The following is a 25,186-nucleotide window of genomic DNA, read 5'->3' as shown; positions in this document are numbered from 1 at the left end:
GGTTTCGCTTCACGCTTTTCGTGGTAGCCTGCAATTTCTTCGGTGGAATACGATAAGCTTGCACCTTTTAAATGTTATATGCAGTAAAAATTTACATGAACACCGTCGATATGTAAATAAACTTTAGAATTAAACGCGCTAAATACGAAGTACTTTACACATTTTTTCGGGCTGAAAATAGCGTTATCGTTATATATACTTTTGTGTTATGTATTTCTCATGACGGGGGGAGGAGGGGGGGGGGGAGATCGAGATAGCTCGCGCGGCTGCATTTTTTTAAAAGTTTAGTCGCTTTAGCATTGTTGATTTCCAGGCGTTCATGAAGCGGCAAACGCGCGAACATGAAAAAATACATTTCTACGTGGGCGGTAGGAATAAGACGTTTGCTAAATTTCGCCGTTCTACTTTTCAGGTCCACGTGAGTCTGATGATCCTGGAGGCTCGTATGCAGGCAGAACTGCTGTACGCCCTCCGCGCTGTGATGCGATATATGACCTAAAGCGGAGCTCCGCGTCTGCCCCCTACGTCTGTCTGCTGTCTGTCAGTCTGCGGTTTGTCGATTTGTTTTCTCCGTGCCACGGATTCTCGCGGGCTCTGCTGCACAGCACGGAAGGAAGTGAGCGAGCGAGCGCGTCGTCATCGAGCCTTGTGGCACACACCCATGCGTCATCGTCATCGGATCTCGTGAGTCGCGTCACTTGATCGGATCAATTTTTCGTCCAGCAATGCTCTGACTGGCGAATCAAAGCACGTTTCCTCGAGCGACTCACGAGTACGCGTGGATCGCGCGCTCCAGCTCTCCCAGGCTTTGTTTGTTCGCGCGATAGAGCGCGATTCGATGGGCGAGTAGAATCGAGGGATCGCTCTTTCCCGTTCGGGGGATGAAAGGAGGGGAGGAGGATGGAGCCCAACAGGCAGGAAGACGGGCGTGACGAGGAGTAAAGAGATTTATAATTTGTTTTGTACATATAGACACTTGTATTTTTCTACGTTCGACATCGTAGGCAGACTGTTATTTGTGCGTTTCGTTTACGTTTCAGATCTGTTAAAAAAAAAAGAGTTTGCTCTCGCCTGTTAGAAGCTTTCGCGTCGCGCTTGTAACTTCACACACGTACATATATATACACACGTACATGGCACACACGTACACACCTCGCATACATGCACAAGCGGACAACCTTCTCATTGCGTTTGCGTTACAATTCTTCTTCCGCGCGCGCGCGCGGTGTCAAGCAAGACTTAGAATTCGGTAGCTCCGCGAGATAATTCGTTTCTCTTCTTTTTTTTTTCTATCGAATGACTCGTCGGAAATTAATAATTGTAAGATTAAATGTAGAGGTCTATGTACGCCGAATCCGTCATTACGATCATCATCTTATCCGGACTTGCCTCGGGTCCAACATTCGGGGCCTCGTTCTCGTCGTTCACGCGCGTGCACGAGCCGCGCTCCGAGACGTGAATTGATTCCTCGCGAGGAATCGTGGCGCGCGGACCGCGCGAGGACGAGGCGTCGAGAAATTGTCTTTCGCGCTGCGATCGCGCTGTACATATGTGTAACGCGTTTTTATCTTCGTTTCGTCCCGACGACTCTGTCCGTCTGTCGCGAAACGTAAGAGAGCTAACGTAAAACAAAAATCGTACCTACTTACCATTCGTCGTACGCGTGTGTCGAGCAAACCTTAGATTGTAGGACGATCCGCGGCCGCGCGTAGGCGCGCGCAAAGTCCGCACGGCCGCGTGCGACCGCGGAGAGAAGCAATGCCTATCGGCTGTGTTTATTTACCGGGGACGCGCTGCTGTCGTTAGCCGAAGAACGCGAGGGAGCGTCGCAAATCGCTTTAATTCTTCCAACCGCGAGCTGTTTCTTCGCCACTCGATCGAGATCGAGATACAGCGAGAACAGAATTCGAGCCGTTCGAGTAGTCGATTACCCTTCCTCGGCGGAACGGGAGGATTAAGAATCGACGCGGGGTGACGACGCATGAGACAACGTGGAATACTGAATGAGGCGATAGAGGCATCTCGCCTCCGCGTTTGCGTCGAGTTTTACACGGGGGAAATTCGGCTGTTGTCTTGGACTGAGAGAGAGAGAGAGAGAGAGAGAGAGAGGGGGGGGGGGGGGGACTGTCTGAGCTCACGCTCGAACGAAAAGGGAAAAGGGAAAAGGGAAGTGGCTTCGGGGAGATCGGAATTACTGCACCCCAGTCGTATGTATGCGACGAAGCGCTACTGCAAGAACCGACCGACCGACCACGAGAACACCAAACTGTCGACGCGCGACGTCACGAACGCGGCGCGCGGGCGCTTATCAACGAATTTCCATGCCTTCGGCGTAGCGTTCTAATAAAAAACATTGTAGTGTGGAGGAGAGGGACCGCAAGCGACAGAAGGAGGGAGGGAGGGAGCTAGAGCGACAGGGGGAACGATGCACGATTGACGATGAGCCCTGTCCCTTTCTCGATTGATTGCGGTCATGGTGGATTGCGACAGCGGGGAAAGCCGCCGCTCGCTCGAAGTGTGTGTGTGGTGTCGAGGACGGAGGAGAGGCTGTTTAAACAAATCAAATCCTTATGATTAGACGTTAAGATACACACATACACGCGACAAATAACACGTGTACACAGACAACACACACACACACACACGCAACACACACATATATATATACGCACGACAAATGTACACACGAGAGAGAGAAACGTGGCACAAACTATTACACACGAATTATACGTGTTCTGTGATCGCATATATCTATAAATATGTATAACACATACACATAAAAAGCGAATATATATATATGTATATATATATAGATACATATATACGCATATTTACGATTAACTCGGCGAGAGAGAGAGAGGATGGGAGAGCGAGAGGGAGGGAGAGAGTGTGCGCGTGGCGTTTGTTGCACGTACGTAAGGCACGCGCGTGCATAACCGGAAGCTTGACGATTCTACGCGTGTAGCGTTTATAATATTATGATGTCTCTTTATTATGTAACTGTACATGAGTGCGTGCGTGTATGTGTGTGTGTGTGTGTAGGTGGATGTGTATGTTGCGTGCATGTGTGACCGAAGTCACCGATCTATACATCCAGCAGCGAGAGCTCGGTACTCTGGAACGCGAATTCGCGCTCACCGCGAACGATCTCCGATCTCGATTGATACGTTAGGATTGAAAACGCGGTGTAATTCCGGTGGAAATCGGTGATAATTCGCACTCGACGAGCAGCGAAAAATGAAATCTCTAAGCGTACGTGGAGATCGTTTCACCGTATCCGCAGTGACGCGGTCTGCGTTCACCGGAATTACACCGCTCTCGATTCTCGATAATAAACCGGAAGCATTGCCCCAGTATTGACGAGCGACAGCCAGGGACGACGGATCTGTTCCGGCGATGCGAAATCGTATGCCAGAGCACGCATGCAGAACACGTGCACACACGCATCGCACGCACGCACGCACGCACGAATCGTCCGAACGATGCGGAACCAATGGATAGTAACAGCGAGACCTTTCGACCAACAGAGCGACGCGTTTTCTTTTCTCCTTAGACGACGTCTCTACATATCACTCCGAGAGTTCAACATAGAAGGAAGGACGCGTTTCGCGCTTCTCGTTCATCGTCGCTCAAAGGGTGCACGTCTCGCCAGAGCGGAGCAGCCGAGTCGGCGGAACCACGTAATTTTTTGGCGACCGAACTTTTTCTCTCGTTGCGCTTTGTGTATCGTGTCTTGCTGTCTTTCGCGAACGGCACTAGGGATGGGGGGGGGGGGGAGGGGGCGATTTTGCGACCCGACGCGGCGAACGCTCGCAGTTCGTCGCGCTAACGACAGTATTTTCAATTATTTTTTTTTCTCTCTTTCTACTTATCTTTTTTTTAAATTATTTTTCTCGGGCTCCACACTTCGAAGCTCTCTTTCTCTCTTTTCTCTTTTTTCCTCCCCCCTCGCATCCCTATTTCTCTCTTTCTCTCTGTCTCACCGTTTATTCATTTACACGTCCCTCTTTTTCCGCTTCCTCTCGGATGTACATCGAGTCGTGTCAATGGAGAGCAAAAATGCTGTACTGTATAAAATTGGAAAACGGAAATGTCGATCTGGGAAAGCGATATTGAATTTTTACGTAGATTATTTTTTAATTGGATTCGCGACGCGAGAACGTATACGGATCGTATCGAGATTATAGGAAACAGAATTAGAGCAGACGTATTTGATACTCGATTCTGTATTTAATCGCGAACATCCGAACGTTTTACGCACAGATACTTCACTCGATCATTTTATATTTATGTGATATATCATCGAATACATTTGCGGGACGAAATTTTTTTCGCGTGTTTAATCGGTCAATTTATCACAATCTCTGGCATTCACGTTGATTTTACATAACTTTGATATTTTTTTATTTGATACTTTTACGCGTTAAGCGTTAACATTGATTACACCTGCAGGTTTCGATACCTGTATATTTCTGACGTGTTGTCTGGCGATGGTAAATTCGCGTAAGGCTCGTTAATTAACTCGTTATAATTACATGCGTGCGTATTAACTGTATGCAAGAACGAATATATTTTTGCCAAAGATTGAAACTTTGCGTCAACTTCTTAAATTTTATACGCAACGATACACATGTGCCGTTAATACATTCTGTTTTATAAAGATAAATTACAGTTTACACATTTTATTCATTTAACGTACTCCGAAACATACGACGTTAATTCTAGAAGATCATAGTTCAATCATTCTCCACTCTTTTTCTTTCCTTTCTCCCTATTTTTTTTTCCTAAGGTCTGTCTCTTTGCTTTGCTTATTTATCCATTAATTTATTCCACATATACGGTAGCTGTTGTCTGTTTCTTGTTTTTTCCAAGTAACTCTCTCCATTGGGCTTTTATTCTATTTTATTCCATATTCCCGGCTGTCTTATTCTCGCCGATTTTCATTTCGTGCTGTTTGTTTTTATCATCGAAAGAGATTTTGGGCCAAATTGATCGATGCAGGTAGGAGCGGTGTTCGCGATAATCGTGCGCGGATTGATCTCATAATATAGTAATTGCGAAAGAGAGAAAGAGAGAGTTAGTAGAGGAGATTAAAAAAAGAGGAAGGAGAGGAATACACGCGAGGCTTATAGAGAGAAAGAGAATCGTCGTTGTATAAAACGGGGTAGGGGACATCGTAACGACTACTACGGATGACTTCCCGCTCCGTATTTTTCTTCATTGTTCTTTCTTTTTTTATTCGAAGTGCGAGAAATCCTCGTCGGAGCTGCGCGCGAATGCCGCTGCGGCGAGTCACATTGGGGTGAATCATCATTTCGCGATAATTCTAAGAGGGGCACGGCAGGAGGATGAGATGGAGGAAAGATTAGACGAGGGAAGGATGAAGGATGGGAAAGAAAATGAGAGAGAGAGAGAGAGAGAAGGAGAGTAAATGAAGAGAAAGAGAGGCGCAGAAGGAATTGCGATTTTCATGTAATAGCGATTAAGTTATGCGACTCATTTAGACGAACGTTTTCTGTAAGTAAAAACAATGCAGGAGCGGACACTGAAGTCTCCGACTGTCACGCAATGAAGTACGTAGAGTCACTGCGAGATCCAAAGACACACGAAAGACTACATGTCTTTACATAGTACTTGTTAGAAATCTGAAAGATCAGAAAGGCGCGTTCCGGACACTTATTTTTGTCTGGGTAGACGCTTTTATTGGAGACATCGTCAATGTCTGATCACGCACCGTTTTTACCTGCTCCTCTATTTCTCTTTTGGATACGCGTGTTAGGATCTTGAATCGAGTTGGCGCTTCGGTAAAAGTATATAGTGAGTATCCTGGAGGTGGACGAGCGCGCAGAGATGGAGAATAGATGACGGAAGAAAAAACGTGTGTACGTGCGCGAGCGCGCGCGGTGGAGAATGCAGAGTTTTAAAAAACTAAAGAAAAGAAAAAATATATATGTGTACATAGACGTTGAATCGGCTCTAAACTCGTCGTCCGGCTGTCTCGGCTGAGTTTGAGCTCCCGCGATAGAGTGAAGGAGAAACGAAGCGAGAGCGAGGAAGAGCGAGAGGATAGTGCACGGTCTCGTGCACAGCCGAGAGTCCACCTCCGAAAGTCACAAAAAGCATATTAAAAATAGTACATGCCACCGTGTCGGGAATGATTGTGTGATAATTACAAGTGATTTGACCAGGCCCCCCGACGACTAGACGGATTACTGTCACCGAGAGTGCTTCCTGATTGCGTATCCTGATGCCGCAGAGTTTCAGAGATCTAGAGCACCAAGGGGAGAAAGAGATTTTTTTTCTCGTTTTTCGCGCTGTCGATTCCGCCCTCGGGAAGCATCGATATTCAATTAGGAGGCACCTCTCGTACTAGCGATCCGCTGATTTCACTGACGAAAGAGAAAGAAAGAAAGAAAAAGGGTAGATCGTGGGAAAGAGATCTTGAATCAGGAAATTCCTCGCGCGCGAAGCTCGCAGTAACATCTCGGTCACGTTGATTCGATTAAGCGACGCGGTCGTAGCCTAATCTTATCATGGGCCGACACGAGCTCGCGACCTCTCATCGAGGTTCGCTGTAGGAATTACGCGGAACTTCGGTTGCCGCCGTTTGCGTGTGTTATCCGACGTATGAGAGCCATTATCGTCGGATATCTCGTCGTCGTTATATCGTTGCGCGCGCAAAGATTCACGTGCGATCGTCGCCGTACGCGCGGACCGCGGGGGGTCGTATGTGATGTGATTTCTTTTATATCATAACGAATAATGAACACTAAGAAATATTATAGTTTCATATAAGTGATATGTTATTTGTCATTTATTTTATCCCTTAATAAATGATGTTATATAAAAAAGCCAATTGATGATGTACCTTTCTTATTTCTTTTATCTAATTTGTAAGAACGATTCGATCGAGAAATCCTTAATTCCTTCAATTCGATCAAAATGATAATTTTTTATTCTGCAATGATGTCAGATTAGTCAATGAGTTCCGCTTAATCCCGGTTAGTTCAATTAATTTTAATCTTAATTTAATTGATCTTGAAATAAATATATTAAAGAGTGACGGCAAAAAGACCTGTTTTTTCGCCCATTTTTTGGACCTCGAATTTCAAACTTTTTTTATGCCAAATAGTACTATATGATGGGACATTAATCCCAGTAAAATTTCAAGATGAGCATAGGCACGGTTCCGGAGATATAAAGGTGTGAATGTGATGCTTTCTTATAATCCATGAAAGTACACGAAACTCTTCAAGTGTCCATACCAAGGAATAAAATATATATAACAAAGTGAAACATATAGTTTCTTATGGATTTTTTACGGCGGGTTCAAATATGACCTCAGTTTTCGCCTAGCATGAAAGTTCCCCGAGACAGATCAAGTTGATGTGACACTTGACACCCCCTCTCACGGATCGAGATGCTTTTCTACTGTGAGTCCCCTTGCCTCTCACAGATTGGTGTGCTTTTTTAATGTGAGTCCCCTTGCCTCTCACAGATTGGGGTGCTTTTTTAATATGAGTCCCTTTGCCTCTCACAGATTGGGGTGCTTTTTTAATGTGAGTCCCCTTGCCTCTCACAGATGGGTGCTTTTTCAATTTGAGTCCTCTTGCCTCTCACTATGCAGGGTTGTTTTGTGAATCGTGATAGATACGTTGCATATTTCAGGATTAGGTATTTGTATCCCATGGTATTGAGCACATCCAAGGAACCACACAATTGTCATTACATGACTGCAACAACCTGCAGTCCGAGCACCACTTTCACAAGTACAATAGTACTCACGAATAGAATCCCGTCCAACTTTTGCTTTATCTATCAAAACAAAAATGTTGTGATACTTACCACCACGATAACGAGATTTCATATGCGCCTTAATCAATGTAGGTTCTTCAACTGAGATGCCATACTTCTCATAGTTCAAAGCTGCTGATGGGTGCTTCGGCCTTGGATAGAACTTCTGCACCAAGAATATTCCTTCTTTCTGATGTTCTGCATAGTACGAAATCGCATTGCGTATTTGATAAGGTCCCAGACTCAAGTAGTATAGATCATCCATCGAAAGTTCAGGAAATCCAATGAGTCGATTATTTTCTTCATTATCGAGTGATGTGTACTCGACTGCAAGGAATGGTACTCTCAGTTGAGGAAGATTGAATTCTTGGACGATGATTTGCAAACGGTTAGGGACGTTAAGTCGAGATTTCAAAGTCTGTGCTATGCCTTCATGCATGACATCACTCAGAATTGGTTTGTGGAATAAATTCAAGAGAGCAAAAGCGATATAGAGAGAGTCGAGATCGTGTTTGAGAGTTGTATTATGTGCTGGCAAAGAAAAAATCTTGAATTTCTTCTTGAGGCGACCGAAGACTTGCTCTATCACCCAGCGATATTTGGTTACACATCTTGAAGCATTTGCTTCTGCGGTATTAAGTTGACCGAGTCCTGGACAATAAGCTTTCAAATTCTTCTCTTCAGTTAGGAAATTCAGTACATCACAAAAACCTCTATCAACTAATATTGATTGTATCACCCTCATGAATAGTACTCATGTCGTTTGCGTATCTCTGAGAACAATCCTGCAATATGGTCGCATCATTATGCGTTGCGTCAAAGGGTCCAAAAACGTATAGAAAGAAACCATCTGAGAAGCAACCTACCATAGGTTTGACCAGCGGCATTTTTTTCTGCTCACTCCACAGATGTTTTTGTCCTACATAATTCGCAGATTTTTGGGTCAGGCGATAGGTGACATCGAATACTATGCAGGCTTTATCGTCTGGAATATCGAATAGTAATTTTGACATTGGTGTCGTATGAGCAAGAAATACTGAGCGATCATTCCGATTGATGAATTGTGGAACGAGGTTCTTGTGCAAATCTTTTCTTGCTGAATTCATATGATTTGCAATAGTCCTCCGACAAACACCAAATAAGAATGAAAGTTGTTCATCAGAAAGAGAAGTTCGCATTTTACAAAGTAAAACTGCAACGTGCTTAGGCTGACATGTTACGGAAAAACTGCATACAGTTTGAAATTGTTCTTTATCAAGAGCAAACCAAATTTTGAATGTCGTGTCATCAATAGAATCGATATTATCCACATCGAATATCTTTTCATTTTTCCCTTTCAGCTCTTGATAGTAAATAAACATAAGATCACTGACTGTTTTTTGTTCTTCAGCACTTACTTCTTCTCTAACTTGCTTTACAAGTGGCCAAAATGTAGAATTATCGACATGATTGCTACACATACGAGCATCATTTTTGGTCAAGAATTTATAATCCATGAGCAGCTTACAACGGATAATTCGGGGAATTGAGATCAACTTCCGGGGGTTTTTGCAACCAAAAGTGCATCGTGAATGAGAATTAATACCTTGACGATAAATCGAGAGATCAGGTGTATCAATTTACAATTATCAATCAACAATTTACGGAAAAATAATCCGAAGAAACGGAAATTAGAAGAATTGAACCACATTCCATCACAGAGCAAAATATGCATAAACTGTTACCAACTTAGTAATCGATCAAAAATCATCTCAAGATCCCAGGCGAATGATGATCTGGATAAATTGTTAACCATCATCAACGAATTCGATATGTCTTCGATAGGAAAAAACTTATCATTTTTCGATCTTTTTTGATCATTACAGCCTAAACATTTAGTGAAAGGCATTGCTTTATTGAAGAATCAACGATCGTCAAGTATGAAAAAAATATACCTGAAGAGATACGAGAATGTAAGAAAGATTAGGATGAAACAAAAGAAAAGTAGCGAGAAACTGACTTCAGCAATCAACAAACAAAAATATGGAGAACAAAGAAACAAGTAACGTCATAATGCGACGCACGACTGCTGAGGAGCGGTTTCGCGAGTGGATCAACAAGCATCGATCGTTATAATTCGACGGTATTCGGAAGTCGTAAATAGAAGGAATCGAGTCGATAACACCAGACAAGGATAGCCGCGATCGGCAGCGCGGACCAAACAACACGGCTCACGCGGTACCGAAAGATCTCGAACGTTCGATGTTCTCGGCGAGATGTAAACGCGCTGATGCGAGCCGATCAGCGGTGATGATTTGAGATGTATCTCTTGTCTTAATCACGGCCACGGTATAAGATCGATTTGCGGTAACACCTCGGTAATTGAATTGCTTCAAAGACTTGGTCAGTGATAGGGAACGTATTTTCAGGGTGCTTTACAAAGCACCCCTCCCCCCATAAATGAAATGGCGGTGAATAGTTGATCGTTAATTCTCTGAACAATGAATCGTAGATGATCCATTCGACACAAAATACCTTCAATATTACGTGAACTTCAGCCACGCATTCTTCCTTATGCAAGACACTCTGACGGGAAATCATCACATTCACCTCATTGTATCTCCGGAACCGTGCCTATGCTCATCTTGAAATTTTACTGGGATTAATATTTCATCTAATAGTACTATTTGCCATGAAAAAATGTTTGCAATTCGAGGTCTCAAAAATGGGCAAAATTTGCCATCACTCTTTAGTTTACAAGATCAAAGTCGAAGTTCTTAGGTATTCTTATTCCATTAATTGTAGATAATAGATTAAAAAGAATCTCAAAAGAAACGTACGACAATGTCCGTTCTCTTATCTTACATTTATTCGCCGTCTATCATCATATTACAGCACACGTTACATGACATCAAATGCCTAAGTTGTACTCGATTAGCACTAACGATTACTCATTCGACTCACTTTTGCATAAAATACTCTCCATTACAATTTGATTGCTGCTTTGTTCTCGCGGCGATATTTACAAAACACACTTCGCAAGTACTTTGTTCATCTTGTTCACTTCACAGGTAGTCCTTCGTGAAAAGAGAACGCATTTACAGGGCGCAAACAGTGTGTAAATGTCATTCTGTGCATGTGGATCGTTCAGATCCCGTGCGAGAATAGCATGATCGTGCTCAATGGCAGAGATTTCGGTGATTGCCGTCATAAATTATACCTGATGGTCTAGCTTCCTGGGCGTAGGAAAAACCGATCGTCTATTCTTAGCTTGAGCTACTCTCTTAATCATATCAGTTGAAGTACAATAGAATTAGATTTAGTAACTGCTATCTCGCAGTGATCGCTTTCTAACAATTGAAGACTTGACGTAAGGAAGATCGTACAGATTAAAAGAATAAAAAATCTCGGAGAAAGTCACTTCACTAATTTTGATGTCTCTTGGAGAGAAATACTTTATTTTTCACATTATAATTTTCTCATAAATCACATTTATAATTTTTTGTTAATTTATAATTAAATAATTAATTATATTAAATAATTAATTTATAATTAAATAATTTGCTTAACGAGAACTTAATTTTAGGAATATTGCACTTACAATCCAATTACGTAAAGTGTTCAATCATTTGTTAAAACTCGCCTAGGTAATATCGTTAATCTCTTAATTACTCGATTCATTGTAACATCGATCTAGATCACATCGTGTTGAAGGAAAACTTCCTTGGCAAAGTCGGGGATTAATAAATATAGCGCGTTTCGCAACTTTTTAATTTTCTCAGTAGTCATCGGCTACCTTAACTCAAATACTTCACGGATAAAGTAGCGAATACTTCTCTCGGAACAATTATAGCGTCCCGTGAATCGATTAGTCGTACAAAAAACCGCGAGTGGTCGAGAGAATTTTTATTTAGAATTGCTTTACCGATTAGATCAACGTACCGCATTGATCTCGAATTTACTTATCAAATGTGCGAAAAAGGAGCGCACGTCAATTCTACTAATGCGCATAAGCTCTTTTCGTAATGGAGAACATGAAGTTCCCGTAATATTGTGCAAACTGTTTGGGGATTTAGATGAATGATGATACTTTCGAATCGGCGGAAATTATTAACAGTCTATCGACTGCTTTCCGCGACGCGTTATGCGCTTTGTACTTATGTCTCGGGGTTTTATGGCTAATGTCATGATCGGTTTGTCTCTCGTCGAAGACGAACCCCTTTAATTGCCGTCGTAATCGTGCAGTGGTGCGTGATGATGCATGTGGACGTGCGGAGGCAACTCGACTACGGGTACAGCCAGGCTGCTTCTCTGCAACATTATAGATGAAATAATAATTATATTATGAGCGTTTGACAGTTTCCGAAAAATCACTATTTTATTAATACATATTATGTTATTTGCATATTATGTTATTTGTGTCATAACTGGATTTGAGGAGCATTTTCTATTACTTTGAAATCAAATAAACAGTGCGAAAGCCAATTGACATTTTGTTATATCTTTATTTAATTTATCGTTTCTTTGTTCCATCATTACGTTATTGAAAGTATTGAATATTGAATATGACATGAAATTCAATCGGCTTTATAGTGCGCAGTTTAATTCCTGTTAAATATTTGTTAGTAGTTTTGAAATTCATACGATTCTGCAGAGTTTGAATTTCTTTTTCAAATTGAAATTGGAGATTAATATTCACTTTCGACAAAGCACACGGCAAGCTGTCATAAATAACCCGATTGCACGGTAAATTGTGGTTGCCGTTAAAAACACCTGTTGAAATTTCGTTGATTCCTTAATTGCATGCCAGTAAAATCTCTTGCAATATCGAGTCATTCGCGAGAAAAAATGGAGAGATAATAAATTTCATGCTGACTTTGACGGGAAATAAATCCGCTCACCGAATACACGTTAATTAAAGAACATTTGAATGCAATTATAAGTTTAATGAACGTGGAAGTATGAAAGCCTGGTGAATATAAAACGTAATTGAGTAATTATCTAACGTGAAATGACTTCTCTCTTGGATGAAGTTACGATACGATATGAAGTCGGTTACGGAGATAAATGGTAGATTTATCTTTATTTTAACTTTCCTGTTGCATAATGGATTTCAACGGCAGGTATGCATGCACAGAGTATTTTTCGAATGAAAAATGGAACATATTTTGAAGCGATAGTTTGAATATTTGTTCGTACAGTTAAATTTTCTGTAACAAGTTTTGTTCAATGAAAATTTCACCGATCGTTTTACGTTTAGTTTTTAACGATACATGTATCCCGAATTAAATAATTGACTTGAAATCGAGGAAGAATATTGAATCTACCAATGGTTTCGTGTATATATCACTGCTTCAATAAATTAAGCGTTCTGCGTCAAAGTACAAATCATTTTACATCGGAATTTGGCGAGAATAAGTATTAGCTTTACTAGCTCGAAAGCTAGTTAATGATGGAATAGACATTAGAATCTGCAAAAAGAAAAGAGGGTGTTACTTGGGATCTTATCCCGTTTATAGGGGTGGCAGTGGGATTGTCCGATGAATAGCCGATTACGTGCGTGGAGCATTTGTCGCAGGTACGTCGTCGTCGAGACGACGCGTGGCAGCGTAAGGCATGACAGAATTCGCGCGCCATCTCCGAGCAGAGTGATTCTTGCTGCTGACTCGATTGTTGCGGCTGTTGATGTTGTGGTTGGCACTGCTGCTGTTGCTGTTGTTGCTGCTGCTGCTGTTGCTGCACGATCTGAGAAATTCCCTGCAGAGAACCGGAGCTAGACGTCGGAGGAATCGGCTGCCTTTGCTGCATCAACAACGCGATAAATGACGGTGACACGATTGTTAAAGATATAATTGAACTGAAGCACATTAAAAGATACATGTGACGTAAAAGGTACCTTAAAATTAGCGAGAATGAATAATGATATTCCTTGTAGAACTTCAAGTAGTTCTCGGATTAATCATTGAAGACAAAGGCGAAAGTAAGCAGAAAAACATTAATCATTGTATCTTGATTTAATCGAATTACAATCCGAGATCTAAAGTTTTTAAAATTTTTTTATATTGAATTTTAATTAAGGTTATTATGAAACTTTAAGATCTAGAAATTGAAAGTGATGTTTTTTATATTATTACTAGTAAAAAATTAATTCCAAAGTTCCATCCTCCGCTGATACGGAGACATCCCGTATTAGGACACATAGAAAATATATACGAGGAATACGAAAATACGAGGAATATATTTGTGATGCATTTGTAACGCGTATTATATGAAAATAAGATTTTAAACAGGTGTTTTTTTATGCCGAGGCAAGCGAATTCGTGAGAAGTTCGCTCAAAGGGGCGAGACGGACCTTTCTTCCCAACTGGATTTGGGACACTTGCAGTCGAGCGACATGCTTCAATGGACGATGAGCTCATGCTGATACGGCAAAATCCATGTCGTAGCGATGAAACAAAGTTCAGATAACATCATGCAATGCTTACATCTACAATCATGCCACATATATAAATCAACTCTCCAGCCACCAAATCAATTGCCAGCTTGAAAAAATACGCTGTGTTTCGAAACCAATCATATGCTATTTTTATTGGTATGATTTGTAATCGATATTAAATTATATAGCATTTCGGGACCAGTAATTGCAAAAATTCTGAAATTAAATAAATTTAAACAGAAAAATGGAGATAAGAAAGGCAGAGAGGAGAACTTGAGAGGTACATCAGCTGCTCGCCTTTATCGAAAATTTAGATTCTGACATAGGTGAATACATTCATGCAACGTAAACGTGCTGACAATTTATTTTAGCATTGGGTTTTCAGATCGATGCACTCACCCGTTCCGCTGGCGCATTCCTCCTGGAATTGTAGCAAAACTCGAAAATCGCTATAAGCACGGCGAATGCCAAACCGCACAGTAAAACCACGAAGACACCTCCTACAGTGTAAAAAAACACACACCGATTCTTGAGCATTATGAGATCATTAATGTGTGAAAGAATTAATGAAAATTATAAAAAATTTAGAACGCATATTATTATAGGAATAATTAAATAAATTCAATAAACTGATGACACTTTTAGGATATTACAATATATTTTCTTTATTCTCGAAACTTCAAATAGTTTATAACAGAGAATGTTGAAGAATGCATAATTAAAGAAATTGGAGGATTTGAAATTTATTTTAAAAGCTCAGCTCTCTTAAAAAAGGAATTGTTATCTATATTTCAACAAGAATGAGAGAGTAATGAGGACAATAAAAAATATCTGTGATTGCAACGAGGCGCCTCCGAGTTATGATATTACAACGGAGCTTATGGGGCGTGTAATTTAGATCATGCTATAATAGGAAAGCACCCACCTATGTTGTCGACGCCTAGAGAGTTGGCTTTACTCTCTTTTCCCTTTTCCGTCTTCATGCAGGTATCCTTAGGACTTTTCCACCATTTGTTATAGAGCATCTGAATTTCGCCTTTTTCTTGCAATTCTAGAATCGCCAGAGATATTTTGTCTCGCCACGGTGAGCCTATGACATTTTTCGGAAACCGTGAATGCCATTGTGGAGTAGATATGGATATATACGATCAATTTTTTTTAATTAAAACGGAAATTGGGCTTTACATAGCAGTTATACAATACTCAGTATAATGAAGCTTCTGTGCTTGGGCACATCATAAATGCACAAAATAATCAACGCGAAATCGAAATTAGAAAATTAAATTAAAAATTAAATTGCTGTAAAAATGTAGTTGACAATAACGTTTGAACAAAACTTTACAAACCGTTTAATTTAAAATATTCGAATTCACAATTAAAAAACATTAATGTTATAATATTTTATTTTATTGAATTACAATGCGGGAAATATATATTTTTTTAAACCGGTATCTGGGAAACATTGATTAGCATCATACACTTACCCATCGGCGTAGCTATTCCATATCCCTTAGTATCCAAAAAACCGCCGATTTGTGTGAGATTGCAATCTCTCTGAACGATGTAATCCAGCATGGTCGACTCCATCAGGAAGGCGTAGTCACTCTGAAGAACTCGCTGGATACCCTCTTCATAAGTTGGAACAAACACGGACGGCTTTTTGTTCTCCATGAATCGCCACATCTTCTTGTATGTCTCGATCATCGAGTCCTTAAATTTCAAAAGTTGGAAGATATGGAAACAGGAAATTAGAAAATTTTATTATCGTTAGCAATAACTGTTATCATTTTTGTGATATCGTGTGTTATTTTATACCGCTAAATAGTAATTTATGATTAACTGCTAAAAATGGTTTTGCGAAAGAGCGCGAACAACGGGGCGTAATGAAAACCTCCATTTCCGCGTGAAAATGGAAGCGATTACCATAATAATCGCGAAGTAATTGTTCTCGCATATCGATTAATCAACCATATTGCGCAATCATTGTGTGATCACAACCAGAACATATAATAAATCTGATAGAAAAATCATAACAATTAATAATATTCTATTGTATAATACAATGAAATTAAATTTACATTAACAAGTTATAGCTTTAACTTTAATCAATAAGAAAAACGCTTTTATTATATTTTATTATTAAAGAAAAAACCATAAATTTAAACTCAATACTGACTGAAATCATTCCACTCTTAATTCTACTCTGAATAGATAATAAAACATTTTTATTAGATAAGAAATAGTACACAAAATATACTGGACAGATAGATTTAAAAATGATAAAACATATTTAATTACCCTGAAGAAAGTCATCGTGCTTCCGCTGTCTAGAGTGCCGTAAGCAATGTCCGCCTGGCTGGCGAGGTCTTCGGCGTTTTCTATCGGCGTGATCATTCTTTCGACCGTAAGGAAAGCCGCCAGATTCGCAGTGTATGACGAAATGATGATTAGGGTGAAGAACCACCATATACCACCTACGATACGCGTGCTCATAGCCTGATAAAGACATCATTACATCGAAATGAAAGAGAATGCTCCTTCAATTAGCTTCATCTTCATCGCTGTTAACTTTCTATTAAGTTTTTACTACATATATTAGCTTTCAACATAACGATTTCAATTATCGATGTAGTAACTTTGCGAGTATCTTGTGAAGACAGTTCCGGCTATATAAGAGTATCTCGTAATACCGGTTTAAAATTGCAGTAACGTTAATTTCTCATTACGCTGGAAATCCAATATTTTCCCATGCTCTTTCTATATTTTTTAGTCGTTCGAGGCATTAACGCGTATCTCATTTAGTTGAATAGGATTCCCGGGTGTTTGAAAATTAATCCAAAAGCTATAGTCTGCCAACGAAAATTGGAGATCCCTCCAATCGAAATACTCGTGTTCAGAGCCAAGGGAATCGCAAAGTAAGGTCGCGTCAGAAAATTCAAAGGTGGAATCGAATAGATAATTATATTAAATGGAAATAATGTGCATAATTAAACCTAATTGCTGTTGATGTACAATTAGTTGCAATATAATAATTCAGTACGCTATTAGTTATTGTATCTAATTGTACATGATGTTTATAACGCTACACAATTTATCGCTCTAATGAGGCATCATTAACATTTTAAGGTTGCGTGCGTTGCTTCGCCTGTTATCACGAAATGGCCCTGCGCGAAAATGTATTTATGCATGTTCATGATAATATGCGCTATTTGCACATAGAACAAGAGTATGCTATTACGCGTTATTACACGAGTCATTATGTCAGTTGCACAACAGCGATATTGATGAGTTCGCTCGCGAAACTAATCACACGATGATGATTAACATGACATAATGAGGATTTCACAGGCTGAATCAGGATATCTAATCAATATTGCGAAAAGGGCTTAATATTTGCGATATTTGAGAGTCGTACGAGCAGGCAAGCTCAAACCTTTGGGTTTAAATCGCTGCCCTGCTGCATGAGGGTTCCAATGGTGAACCAGAAGCTGTTCGACAAGGAGAACTGGTTCTCGACGACTTCTGACCCGGCGTGACACGGATGAGGATTGTTCCACTCATACGGGCTGAACCGTGCAACTACGAACATTGTCACCGACACCAGGACGTAAGCCGCAAGAACGTATAACCAGATTTCGATCGCCAGTGGATTCATAAAGGAGAAGAGTCGTGCTTGATGACTGGTCGGTACCTGTGAAAGGGAGGAATCCGGTTTATGGCGACCTCGTCAAGAGGGGTCATCGCACATGAATTTGTCACACGAACGTCTCGTCAGAAAGATTCAATTCAAACTAGAATATCAGGAAAATTCATTTTCGATTCATTGCACATATGTGTACAGATATCTGTTTTTCTTCACACACAAAGTTTATTCGATAATATTTATTCATATTCATATATCTCAAGAGATAAAACTTTAATGTATTGTATACTGTTTGTTATTTCTTATGTTAGAAATGACAATTAAATAATCGTATAATGAGATCTGCCGTTAGAAATTTTCGTGTCAAATTCATAATAATCGTTCTCGATGTTTTATCGATATTAAAAAACTATAGTATATTGCAGGACAAAATTTATGCAATTAATAGAAAATACATAAATATATAAAAAACTAGCTTTCTGATCGATATATTTTTGTATCAATTAATATTTGTAAATGTAAAAGAAAAAGAAAAATGAAGCTGTGAAAGCACATAGCGCCAACCTTAACAACGACAAAAAGAAATATGATGATGAATATTATATGATGTGTAATATATAATAATAAATTAATTTTACGTACGATAGTATCGATGCAATTAATGGATTGGCTTACCCACCCCCAATTCAGGTATGTATCAGCGTAAGTATGGTAATTGTGTGAAATCATGATACACTGGCGGGATGATTAAAGGATGCTTTGAGAGTAGGAACAGCTCTGCTGACTGTGACATTAATTGCAATTAAATGATCGCCTTACATTAATTAGAGAGAGCACTCGCGCTGGCCGATGTCGATTGGTGCAATCAGCGAAAAGAGACTTGCGTTTTCTCCTTCTCGTGCTTGCTAAAGGAAAATCCTTCTCCAGCGGAAACGAGTCTTGGGTAGCAACGAGTATTGAAGAGCAAGCTATCATCAGTGCGGTGAAAAAGTCTTTATCGTTTAAATTTACTTATAAGAGGTTCATTTATCGGGTTTTTCATGCCTCGGTATTAAAAATATTATTTCTATATTAATACATATATTAAATAATTAATTTCCGATTATATTATTTATTATGATAAATTTACTGATTGATGTTACAGAATAAATATTTATTTTATTGACTGCTGTGTGGTCACTGTGGTCTTGAATATCACAATAGAATAATCCAATTCAGTTAATACCAATTTTGATAATAACGTGCACAAGAACCTTTTAAGGGTTCTGTCAAGTGTGACGCGTAGTCTACAATTAATCTCGCAGCGATTCTCGATAGAAGATTACCGCGTCACAGCCGCTTGACTGTATAACAGTGATTCGCTTAATTATCTTCATTAAGCGCTTGACTTGCGCCATCGGGAATCGCGATGAACAATTTCACTCGCAGTTCGAGCATTAGCGTCGCGGAAGATCTTTGAGTAGACAATCTATAGAATTGATTGTACGTTTCTCTGTTGCCGTAATTACTATCGTAATTACCTGTATGACAATCATGTAACAGCAAAAGTATTCACAAGCGATAAAAGAAGATTATGCGATAAGGATACGCGCAATTTAAACTAAAAATTGTTGATGCGTGACAAAACGATCGAATTATTACAAATATTTTACAAATTTTATTTAGTCACATTTATATAATTATCCGTAGATAGTGAACATATTATGGAGCTTACATTTCAGAGAATATATCCCGATACATCGGTTTTCCCCGATAACAGTAACGTTTTATATTTCCAAAAGTCTTCCAACAATTGTCAAGCTAAAGGACATTAAGCGAGTGAAAGCAATATTAATCGGATCGGGTTTTCCCTATACTAATTCTCGCAAAGAAAAAATGATTAATTTGATCTATTTTTTATAGAGGGATTGCGATTGTCCCAATATTCAGCAATTCTTCAATGACGTTTAAATGCTGATTTTATAATCTCATTGTTAATATAGCTGCTTGATGAGATAGCAAAAACGAAGAAAAAATTTCGTTTCTAGCAGATTGGGAGAGTGGATGAAACGTGACAGAAAAGAAAAAACTTAACAAAGGTGAATATCGCGAACAGCCGTCCCCGTAAATTCTGCCGGTCCAAACGTTCGGCCGGGGTTTTCGGTCGCGAAAAGCCGAGAAATTAAGGATGAATGGAAGCGCGGTTCCGACACGATGGAGCGGAGCGATCTCATCGTCGCGTCGTCGCGAAAATTTTATTAGAAAAGCTCGAGAAATTAACTTCTCTATACCTATATCGTTCTGCTAACCGCTTGTACGTGCGACATCCGAGCAATATCATTATTAACTTTGTAGTAAGCGAATCTTCCATTGCCACTCGTTACAGCATAAAGTGCAGCTGCCCGAGAGAAGTTAACTCCGCGTAGCTGCAGCATCCCGAATTATTTAACGCGAGTCGAAACTTCGAAAATTCCCGTACTGTCGTCTGAGATCGATCGCGAGGAGGAATCCGCGAGAAGTCGGGAGAAACTCTTAGCGAGATACTACGAGAATAATTAAAGCAGGATGAGGCAAAATCATGGAAAGGGATTGCATAGAGATGTAGAGAGAGCACACACAGAATAGAGAGGAGATAAAGATGCAGAGAGCGAGAGAGAGGAGAGGGAGACAAAAAGCAACTGATGAAAAGATAACTTGAATAAATATCAAATTAAACGATTCACTAATTCGACGCGTAAGCCGATCGATGATCAATTCCGATTATTAAATCATCCACGTGCCATCACTTGCGAGCAGCTCTAATTAATTCGCCTCTCCTTCCACCCTGCGACACATGCTGTACCATTATAAGCGAGGATACACGTGTGTACGTTGATTTGCACGAATGTATCATCAGACGCCAGGATATTACTGTCATATAAGTGCTACCCCATAACCGAAACGAATTAACGAGGTCCAACCTTGCGGAAAGAATCGAGCGATTTTTTTCGTCATACGTGACGTTTCTCTAAATTGGTTCGTTTGCTCGAGAGTGAGCTGCAGTAAAAATTTGTACAAATATCTAATCGTATTTTAGGAAAGTCCATTACAATTATATTTTAATTAATGTTTTAATTAAGGTATTATTATACGTATTATCAGTTAATATTAAATTGAAAGTTAAAAAATTAAAAAATGAAGTTCTTGTTTAAATTGTTTAAATAATGAAAATATATATTGTGTGGCTGTATAGATAGCTGTAAATAACTGACATCTAATTTTCATCGCGACAGTATTCATTAATGCGAGATATTGAGTTTTACTATAGAAAATATTGAATTTTGTTCGTTAGATGTGTAAGGCTAAGCGGATCTGACCACGTACAGTCCGCAGTTACTGGCACAGATGTATAGTTAGAAACCAGTACAAAACCTCTTACATGTGCAGTTGGTATTTACCACTCAACTACTAACTGGCCGGTTCGGTAAAATATGGTAGTATTATCCGGATGTTATCAAACCAATGGTAGTTTCACGGGCAAGTAGATAAGGGCTAGTTATGGTCAGGCAGCACTAGTCAGACGGAATTACGGATAGCGGTCCTCCATTACTGCCGGCATTACTCTTAAATGAGATTACGCCGCTGTTAAACCTCCTATCAAACAAGTGGAAAAAAGAAAAAAAAGATGCATGTACGCGATACACGCGCGAGAAGTCGTTCATATTTATTACTTTTACGTATTCTACGTAATTTCGTAATTTTCTCGCGTATTTAATGCGAAAAAGGGCATATCAAGGCAAAATATATCGACAAGGATGTTATTATTATTCATCGTTACTTTTGAAACCTTTATCGACGTCAGGTGGACTTTTGAGCGCATCCACCGGCTACCAAATAAAAATAGCCTAACAATAACAGAGGGGTGTACAGCGGCATGGAAAAAAGTGGAGAAGGAAACAAAAAAACAAATAAGAATAACAGATGCGCGGCATGGAAAAATATACAGAAAGGGGAGAAAAATCAACAAGGCTGGACGGATGAAAGAATCGAGATCCGCCAGCAGCAATGCGGCAGGATGTGGACGAAATAAAAATATGAGCTATCAGAGCAGCGCCATTTCGGGCGTGGACCGGAGGGATTAAGAGGGTGGCTTAGAGCGAGATAGCTCGTTTAAGCGCGCTTCGCTCTGAGAGTCGGGGATGCAGAGATAATTGCTCGCTTGTAACGAGATAAATCCTGGCGTTTAACTCGCGGTTTCGCCATGCGAGCGAGAGCAACATCGTCCGACGACGACGGAGGCGAGTCGTCGGTTCTCACTTACCTTGAAGAGGATCGAGATGCCTAAGTTCATGAACGGCTTCGTGAAGTCGATGACGCTCTCACGCGCGTAATTGATCGTCATCGAGCCGACTGCGAGATCAGCCTTCTGCAATGCGAGAGAGAAGATTGCATAACAGGAATTTTAATATTAACATTTATTATTATATTACTACTGAAAATATTTATTCGAAAAATATAGAATCTTCTCCGTGTTCGAATTAAGTAGACTTACTAGAAATACGAGAAAAATTTTTTTTCGCCCCCTCCCCCCTCCCCCCTCGAATTAAGAACGAACAATATGCCGATTAGAAACGGGGAGAAAGCATTTCTGGCTTTTCTAATGCATTCGTGCTAATTGAAGGCAGTCGAGCGGACAACGCGAACTCCTTTGGGGGTGAACTGCTCTCGATTCATTCTCGCCTCGTCGCGTTCGCAGGTGCCCGAAATTATTTAGACACGCATGGGGTGCTACGCGGGCATAGCTGACGTAGTCGAGAGCAGAATGCTGCCGATTCGAATCAGCTTGGAGGAAGATCTCTCAATGTGCATACGCATCTCTACGCCGCGACGTCTAACTGCTTCTTCAGATCTGCGAAAAATTGGCACGCGACGGCACGTTGCGAGGTGGCAGTCCGGGTAGATTTATTTCTGGCTTGCACTGCACACGCTGGGAACGTGCGGATATCTGGCCGGAAACGCGCTCGATAGAGAAATCCCTTATCTTTCCTTCGTTCGCTCGCACCCGTTTTTACGTAGCACGGTGTGCTACATATTTCTTGCGAGTGCGCTGCATGTAAATGCACACGTTACGCGACAATTTTATTGCGCAACGTCGGCGAAACATGATTTATGCATTTGCCCGGTACGCTCTTCATATCCCGGATTTTTATTGCGGCGTGCGACATGCAACGTTTGTTTGCGCCTTACACGTACGGTTATTCCACAAAATTACGACTCGACGTGTTGAATCTGACGATCTGCTGCTCGTTTTTCATATCAATCGGTGGGTTTCTCTCGCTGCTCGAATATTTATCTCAAATCGATTTATCGCATTTCGATCAACGTACATCTTTCGCGGAAACAAATGCTCATAGTTGTCAATCCCATCCGAATGAGATATCTACGAGCAATCGTGCATAACAATTCGTGACGCAACGACAATAACAATTAACGAAATTGCCGGATTTCACTTTCGTTTTTTTACTCAATGCTTTCATATTTTATGAAGGCTATATGTTACCGGTGTCGATAAACTGTAAATAGACCGAGTGGGATGGCGAGAATAAATCTTCCATCAGCGATGGACAGCTGAAACGATCGATATCGACGTAAAGCGTAAAGCGGTGCCGATTCATCCCGCGCGAAAGATATTTCGGGTTCGCGGCATCGCTAATTCGCGCGTGATTTACGTTACGGCCCTCGTTGCGCGGATCGTGGATGACGGTCGTAATAATTTGTTGCGGCATGATGACAGCATGGCGCCATTGCGGAGCCGCGATGCATCGTGCCGTCAATCGTTATGAATGTACGAGCGATGCTGTTTTCACGCGCAGGCGTGTCAGCGACGCGCGAAAGCCAATTAAAGCTGTAAGCGGAGATAATACACCGGGAAAAGTGCGATGTCAATCACGCACATGTTGTATTATGGAGTGCAAGAATATGCGACGTGTGTATTTATTATACGCGCGATATCGTATCGGTGCTATTTATATCGGATATTTCTATACTGAAAGTCGTCTCCCCGCCTCATTTAATAATTTCCATAATGACGCCGATAGATCGCGTGAGCACGTACCGTTTTTCATTTCATTCACTCGTTGTCGAGCCTCGTTACCTTTTCTCGGCCGGTCGACAAACGATATCCCATTTATCAACGCGCTCGGATAAAAGTGAAATATCGATATATCACCTGTCGGACGAAGTCGCGTGAGCAAAATTAATATCTCGTGTTACGTCTTGCATATTTCGCGCTCTAGCGAATATTCCATAGCTTTCAGTTACACTAAATTGCGTTAGATAATCAGGATTCCGACACGAGATCATATTTCTGCCTGAAAGGATGTCATCTCCGTGAAATCTTTTGAAGGAAAGATAAACTGCAGAAATGTGAATTTCCTTTGAAACAGCTTACGCTGGAAAAAAACTTATATATGTTAATTAAAACTAATTAGACGCAGACAGGACTAATTTTCGCTTTGACGTACCTGCAGCCTGCGAATGTTTCACAAGGAGATTCATTTAATTACGGCTTAAGCCGTTAAAATACGATGCTGCTTCCGGGCATATTACATGCGGTCGCTTTTTTATCATCATTTTTCCGCCCTCGGATTTCGCCGACGGGCTCTCGGGGGTAGCGATTGCGGCGAGGCGAGTATTATTAATGATCATGACAAAATTAATACTGCCGTCCGGATAACGTAGTGCCGGTCGCTTTGTAACGTTCGCCAGTCTGCGCGGGTCCCAGCGAAAATGAGAAATCTCGCGGACTCGTAATCGCGATTTCTCATAATTCCATGCCGGCACATACAGCGCACATTTATACACGCTCGTCACCGTATCGCCGATCGCGATCCGCCAGGAGCTTAATGCGATTCAGATCGAAAAATATCAGATCATTTATAATCGTGATTTCACCCGTTTCTGAAATTTTAACATCGTCATCATTCCGCATGCATTATCAACGCTTTGACAGCGGCTTTACTGCTGCTCGCGAGTATTATTATTTCAGGTGTCTCGTATTAAACACTACATATTTTTAACGTTATCCATTTAGTGTAAAGCGGTTGGGATTACGCGCCTGTCCCATCCCATCCTCTTCGCGTCGCACCGAGAGGCCCGGAATTAATTATTTCTATACAAGAGCCCGCGGTTTCTGTTACGCACCGGGCCATACATTATTCATCGCGATAAAAGTGCGCCCTTGGACTTCCGCGGCAGCCGGATACTAAGCCCAATCCCGAAGTTCGGGATTTATGGGCGAAAGTAGTTCTGGAATGTGGATATCGCTCTGTGTGTAGCCCGGCTAGTTACATCCTGATGCTTAGTTCTCTCAAAAA

General features: G+C 40.8%; 2 protein-coding genes across 6 annotated transcripts in view; one reads left to right on the top strand and one right to left on the bottom strand.

Annotated features, from left to right (window-relative positions):
• LOC105275432 (sestrin homolog) overlaps positions 1–6,851 on the top strand; it is a 178,977-nt gene extending 172,126 nt beyond the window's left edge. For both annotated transcript variants that reach the window (XM_011332248.3, XM_011332249.3), the window contains one exon: positions 413–6,851. In XM_011332248.3, coding sequence (XP_011330550.1) covers positions 413–499 — 87 coding nt within the window. In that variant the 3' untranslated portion in view covers positions 500–6,851. The remainder of the gene's footprint in view (positions 1–412) is intronic.
• A 3,769-nt stretch (positions 6,852–10,620) lies between these two features.
• LOC105275426 (glutamate receptor ionotropic, kainate 2) overlaps positions 10,621–25,186 on the bottom strand; it is a 127,215-nt gene continuing 112,649 nt past the window's right edge. For 2 of the 4 annotated variants that reach the window (XM_011332243.2, XM_011332240.2), the window contains 8 exons: positions 22,132–22,236; positions 17,643–17,900; positions 16,508–16,705; positions 15,694–15,919; positions 15,135–15,299; positions 14,609–14,709; positions 13,270–13,575; positions 10,621–12,084 (listed from right to left, as the gene is read on the bottom strand). In XM_011332243.2, the coding sequence (XP_011330545.1) occupies positions 11,995–12,084; positions 13,270–13,575; positions 14,609–14,709; positions 15,135–15,299; positions 15,694–15,919; positions 16,508–16,705; positions 17,643–17,900; positions 22,132–22,236 (1,449 nt within the window). In that variant the 3' untranslated portion in view covers positions 10,621–11,994. Of the gene's footprint in view, positions 12,085–13,269; positions 13,576–14,125; positions 14,194–14,608; positions 14,710–15,134; positions 15,300–15,693; positions 15,920–16,507; positions 16,706–17,642; positions 17,901–22,131; positions 22,237–25,186 lie in introns of those variants that run through there. The other 2 variants (XM_026968294.1, XM_011332241.2) reach the window with 2 other exon arrangements.

Source organism: Ooceraea biroi, chromosome 3 (assembly GCF_003672135.1).
Source record: "Ooceraea biroi isolate clonal line C1 chromosome 3, Obir_v5.4, whole genome shotgun sequence".
Classification (NCBI taxonomy): domain Eukaryota; kingdom Metazoa; phylum Arthropoda; class Insecta; order Hymenoptera; family Formicidae; genus Ooceraea; species Ooceraea biroi.
This window is presented reverse-complemented; position numbering and strand designations above follow the sequence as displayed.